General features: G+C 39.0%; 1 protein-coding gene across 1 annotated transcript in view; it reads left to right on the forward strand.

Annotated features, from left to right (window-relative positions):
- Positions 1–6,556, forward strand: part of DNAJC15 (DnaJ heat shock protein family (Hsp40) member C15) — a 102,501-nt gene that overhangs the window by 40,317 nt on the left and 55,628 nt on the right. The window contains exon 2 of the mRNA XM_015559456.1: positions 4,203–4,254. Coding sequence (XP_015414942.1) covers positions 4,203–4,254 — 52 coding nt within the window. The remainder of the gene's footprint in view (positions 1–4,202; positions 4,255–6,556) is intronic.

Raw genomic sequence — 6,556 nt, forward strand, 5'->3', positions numbered from 1 at the left:
GTCTGTATAATATTCTTTATTTCAGTTAGTGTATGCTTAATTTCTAGTTGTTTCTTTATCACAACATCGAGGGTCTCATTGATTTTTTGAGGATCTCACTATATTTATCAACGGTCTCACCAGTCTTTTCGAAGGCCTTACTAAGTTTATCGGCGGCTTCTAGACAGTTCTCGATAGACTTTAAAAGTGTGGTTTTGAACTCTATATCCTTCATTTCTGTCATTTTTGTCCTGTTTCTTTGCGCATTTTTTGGTGCACCCCCTAGTGGTCTTTGTGCGCAATCTTGTTGTATTTAAGCCTTGATTGTTGTAGGTAATATTGGTGGGGGGGGGATTTGACCTCCAGGCCAACTGGTTGTATGAATCCTCTTTCTGTTGTTTTTAAAGGTGTATTTATCTTTCTATAAAGTTGGTCTTTAGAAATGGAGATCAGTTTTTGGAATCAAAATTATTTTTCTTATTATTGAATGAATAAAAAATGTATACATAAATGCAGGTCCTTGCTCTAGGAGAGTAAAGGTGCATAAGACACTCCCCTGGACTTCCGTGAGCTTGCTATTTATTTATTCATTTATTTATTTCAGAGGTTCTTATGTTGGGGTTTGTGGACTGAAGGGCTTCAGGGTGTATGTATATATATATATATATGTGGTTTATTGTGGCATCTATAGATTTCATCATATTTTTAAAAGGCTCTGGATATCTACAAAAGCTGAAGGAGGCAGGACACCTAACTATAATTTAGTGCAATAAAGGCTGTAATAAAGGTCTTTAGGAGGTTAGCATAAACATTGGACTCCCACTATGTTCTACACAGGACCCTTTGTCTTGTTCCATGCTACTACATCTCTTGTACAGAGTATAATGATTAGTATATAGTGTGGTGTTTGTATCAGTGAGGGTCCTGGTAGTAACAGATGGATGGCTTTTTTTTGAAGATAGTTTAATGGACTATTTGCAGAGGTGTGGGCCTGGTTAGGTAATAAAAAAGGGATGATAATTCTGTCAAGGACTTGGAACAGTTGGAAACTGTTACCCACCCAGGCAACGGGGCAACGAAGGTGATGGGAATTGTATTCCAGAACTCAAGAGTTGTTGGCATGGAAGAAGAACCACTAAATAGGAGCTGTGTCCAAAGAGGAAACATAGCTGGGAATAATTTGTACTATTATTTCTATCTCCTTCTATTTTTTGCTTTACTTCTGATGCTTCCTGTTGAGAAAGGCAAGGTCACATGCACAGGCTTTTGACTTTGCTCTGCCTACTTGAGCTTCCAACACTTCCTTACTAAAAGATGAGGAGCCACTCTGACTTTGCTAGGTTTATCACCTTCGTGGGACTATTAGTCCCTGCTTCAGGCTCTTTAAGTGGTCTTTGTTCTGCTTAAAGCAGTCAGTGTCCTCAGACATGCCTCCAGCTTTCAGTATTTTAGAATCCATGGGTGGGATGGAGTGGGGTGGAGGGAGGGGTGATGGGGTCTTTCTCCTGCAGCATTAGAGCATGCTCCTAGGCTTGTTTCCTTTTGACCACTGTCAGGGCACCCACTAGCTATAAGGGACCCATGCACACACTTGGTGCTGACCTTGCTCTGTTTCTTCTCTATGTGAGTAGAGCATTGTTCTACCCAGTCTTGACTGTGTTGTGTTTTCTTTTGCAACCTTGACACCGAGATATAATGGGCAGAAGTATTTGGAGTCCTGTGGTGGGATTGGTAAACCAAGTGTAGCATTCTGTTCCACATGTAGTCCTTAGAGATAGGGAGGCAGAGCTGCAGAATAAGGCAAAGAAGGGTGGAAAATGTATCTGTAGGGACAAATGGAGAATAATCAACAGAGTGTTAAATACTTACTTGTTCATTTAAATTGAATTTTTATTGTTAAACACAATTTAGCCTTACATATTGTTAGATTAAAATGAAAAATGAGCAAATACCTCATAGCTTAATGTTTCTGATAGAAATACCTTAAAATAAAAATCCCTTTGGAATTGTAGAGGCAACTATTTGTTTCATATATTTTGAATAGTTGAAATAGTAAAAATGATGCAATAATTATTAATCTATAAAAATGTGAAATTAAGCCCACCCTGTGTGGCTCAGTTGTTGAGTGTCAACCTATGAAGCAGGAGGTCTCAGTTTTTTATTTTTTTATTTTTTTTACAGTGTCCAGTTGAACAGCAGCCTATCCAGATTCTCTAGCCAGGTTCTAGCCAGGATCTCCAGCCAGGTTCTGTCCAGGATCTCCAGCCAGGTTCTGTCCAGGATCTCCAGCCAGGGTCTGTCAGGAGGTTTCAGTTTGATTCCAGGTCCGGGCACATGCCCAGGGTGTGGGTTTTGAGCTTGATACCCAGTCGGGGTCATGGTTCTCTCATCATTGATGCTTCTGTCTCTCCCTCTCTGAAATCAATAAAAACATTTAAAATGTGAAATTAGGATAACTCAACTTTTTAAGGTTTTATATTTTTGAAATAATGCGTTTTTCATAATGTGGAAATTTGAATTATTTAATCCAGAGAAGAACTGCATTTTCTCGAGGCTACCTCAAAAACCACTTCTATGAATTTTCTCAGACAAATTTAAATGTTTTAAAACATTATTCATACTTCTGTTATGCCACTTATATTGAACTAGAGGCCCAGTGCATGGATTTGTGCACTGGTGGGGGGGCGTGGCCTGTGGGGATCGGCCCACCGTGGGAGTGCCGCTCATTCTGGTCAGCCAAGGGACTGTGGACCCGCCCTCTGAGTGGCTGCGCTCTCTGTGGGAGCACTGCTCATCCCAGTCAGCCAAGTGGCTGTGGACCCGCCCTCTGAGTGGCTACTCCCTCCGTGGGAGGCCGCTCATCCTGGTCAGCCGAGCGGTGCTCCCACTGTGGGTGCGCGCTGACCTCCAGGGGGTAGCTCCTGCATTGAGCGTCTGTGCGCATCATAGTGACTGGTTGACCGTTCATTCTGCTCATTCTGCCATTCAGTCGCTGGGCTTTTATATATGTAGGTAATAGCTAGTTGTTTTTACCATGTGCAAAGTCTCTATGCTGTCATTTATATACATTAATATATTTTTATTGATTTTAGAAAGCAAGGGAGAGGGAGAGAGAGAAAACATCAGTGATGAGGGAGAATCATTGATTGGCTGCCTCCTGATTATTCCTGCTTTTAAAAGATTTTTGTTGGCTCTGACCTTTCACACCACTAATCAGACAAAAAGATTTCTATGGTATATCTCCTTAATTCTCCTTAATTCTGTATCCATACTAAGGGAGGCTTGGAAATATATGTCTGACTAAAAATGGGATTCTTGATCCCATAGAAGAAAAGGAGAATGGATATGGGTGGGGCAAACATTGATCTCTGATACATAAACCTTTTTATGTTGTGGTGTACCTATTTTCCTAAAGTGATTAGTGTGGTGTGAGAGGTAAATCCATAAGATCCAGCAGAATTATTATTATTATTATTTTTATTGATTTTAGAACAAGAAGAAGGGAGAGAGAAAAAGAGAAATATTGATTTGGTGTTTCACTTATTTATGCATTCATTGATTGTTTGGCATATTGGGATGATGCTGTAACCAACTTAAGATGGGGGGCTGAGACTGAAAAGCATATAATAATATGGGGTATATACTAATTTAAAATAGATTTTTATCAGAATGAGCTCCTAACTTTAGATTCTGAACTCTTGACTTTTGTTTAATAATTTTTACATCATTCTAGAAAGGTAGAAATAGACTAGCTTTTAAATTATTTACATTTTAAATAGTTTTTTGAAGTTTGACATATTTACTAAACATGCATGTAATATTTTACTAAATTTTTACATATAATAAATGCCATTGAGTATTGCAAGTGTAATAGAGTAGGAAAAATGTGCCTTTTATCTTTATAGAAGATAAATATATTAAACCCACTATTAAGAATGGTCTGTAGAAAACATTTTAGCAATAAGTAATATAAAAGCTGTAGGTTAGAATGAATTCAAGTCTATGAAAATTAAATGAAAATCTAGAATTATTTTAGTTCACTGAAAACTGATTTGGTGTAGAGGAGATATAATCCCATTAACTACAGATTTTTTTAAGTTCTGTTGTCAGAAGAAATTGAAGAAAATGTAGTATTTAACATAATTATTTACATTATTAAAAATGATTTACTTTTAAAACCCAGTGTGTAATACCGTAAGTGATTATTATTTTTTCCTCCATAGGCAAGAAGCTTCATAGCTGTAGGACTGGGTGTTGCAGCTTTTGCATTTGCAGGTAAGATAAATAATGGTTACATATGAATAGTTATAAAATAAATTTTTCAAAAATCACTCCTTAATAAGCAGACTCTTCATATTCTGATGTTTTGGGTTTTAAGACATTATATATTCCTATTCTCTTCACCATTTGTAATTATTGAACATTTCTCAATGTAGCAAAATCTAGATAAACTTAGTAGTGAAGAAAAGTGATGATACAAAAGTTAGGAAAACTAGCCCCAATGGTAGTGGATCTTCCTTGCAATTTTTTAGTCTGAGATATTGTGTACTATAAATAAAACATCTTTAATATGAAACAGTATAATTGGTTTGGGGTTTCTTTATTCTTCCATATTTATTTCTTCTTGAAGGTAGGATTAAACATTTCCTGAGCTGTCAGTTCTTTCTGGTGAGTGTAGTTGTTCCCTGTAGTGTATTTATTACTTCATTTTAAAAATATTGCTGTATTGTCTTTGATAAACTGCCAAAATCACTTTTTTAGAAGGAACAGTTATAAAGAGTTAAAGCAAAATTGCTGCCTCTCCAATTTATAGTGTAGAGTCATCAACTTACAGTTTTAAATTGCATAGCTACTCCCTAATTAGTGTTTATCTAAGAGCATTTCCTTGTTGATAAAAATTTTACAATATTTTGTTTTAGCATTTGTGTCTAAGTTCCATGGATTTGCTCCTATTAATTCAGTGATCTTTTGGGTGAATTTACTTTCCATTGTGGTTATATGTGGTTTATTGAGATCCAATAGAAAACTGAGCAAACCAAAAAAGATTTTTGTTTTGTTTCATGTACTATTTAATTTTGTCCACGTCTTGTTTAAAGCACCTTAACAATAAGACCTTCAAAATCAAGAAGATCTGTGATTCAGATTCTCTTGGTCTTTATGCCATCAAGATCTTCTGTCTCATTATATACCTTATTGAGTTTTCCTGAGAAGAATATCCTATCTAAATAGAATTCTGGTAAACTTGCCACATAACCATAAAACAATTTTAGTAATAATTATTATAGGAGAATGGGCAGTTATTTCAAATTCAGATGTAAGGTTTTTATTTGAAATTAGAGATGGATGTACGTTTGCCAGGGCCTTTCTAAAATCAGAATTGGTATTTATATTCTGTACATACCACACTGTTGCCAAATTCCTATTACTAAATAGAATCCTATCTAATAAAATCCTAATATGCAAATTGTCCCCTTGGGCTATGGTTGGACCAGAAGACCGGGAGTTCTACCACTCGCTATGATGTGAGCTGACCATCACAGGGTGGCGCAAAACATGGCAGGTGTCGACAACCAGTAGTGGCAGCAGGGAGCGGAGCCACTGTCTGGCTACCAGGCACTGAGGGAGAAAAGGCAAATAGCAATTTTAAAATATTTCTTCTAATTATTTCCCTTTCAATGTGCATAAATCCATGCACTGGGCCACTAGACTAGGATTATCTCCCTTAATTACAGACAAAAAAGATGGCAGTTAATTTGCATATGTGCAATGATGGGAGGCGAAAGTGGAAAGACGGAAGAACAGTGATCAGCAACCCAGGCAGCAGGCAAGAGCTGGGGGCGGGCAAAGGCCGCCTTTGCCCACCCCCCCAGCAGGTGATCGCCATCGGAAAGCTGGGCAGCAGGCCAGGTCACACCCCTGACTGGGATGCCGGCTGCCTGTGGCCCGTGATTGCCATGGCGATTTGAGGAAGAGAGAGCCGGGGCACAGGCCGGGGTGCTGGCTGGCCTGTGGCCCTGTGATCCCAATGGCGATAGGAGGGAGAGAGAGCTGGGGCGCAGGACAGGCAGCAACCCCGGACCTCCGGGGGCTGAGTTGCCGGCTGGCCTGTGGCCCCGTGATCCCCATGGCAATCGGAGGGAGAGAGAGCCGGGGCGCAGGCCAGGCGGCATCCAGGCACCCCAGCACCTGACATGCAAAGGTCGGGGATGAAATGACTTTTCCCAACCACATCTGCAAATATCCTGGGGAAGGCATCACTGAAGAGTTCACAACAACTCTCTTACTTGGCAAGGAAGAAAACAGTTGGCAACTGAAATGATCCCTTACATCAAAGTTAAGGTCCCTCTGAGTAAAAAAGTATATTTCCAACGTAAAAGTGGGAGCAGGCAAAAATAATAGGTTCTCATGACTTCCACTGAAGCTTGAGCATATGACAGAGTCAAAACGAACAGACAAATTAAAACAGACAGTGGACATTCAAGTGACCCGAATCAACTGTCACTGTTTGTCCCAATAGCAGCGATGCTTATGTGATAATATAGTTTAACAAACATACAAAACAAGTCACAGAGAGCAT

This window comes from Myotis davidii, unplaced genomic scaffold, assembly GCF_000327345.1.
Source record: "Myotis davidii unplaced genomic scaffold, ASM32734v1 scaffold70, whole genome shotgun sequence".
NCBI lineage: Eukaryota > Metazoa > Chordata > Mammalia > Chiroptera > Vespertilionidae > Myotis > Myotis davidii.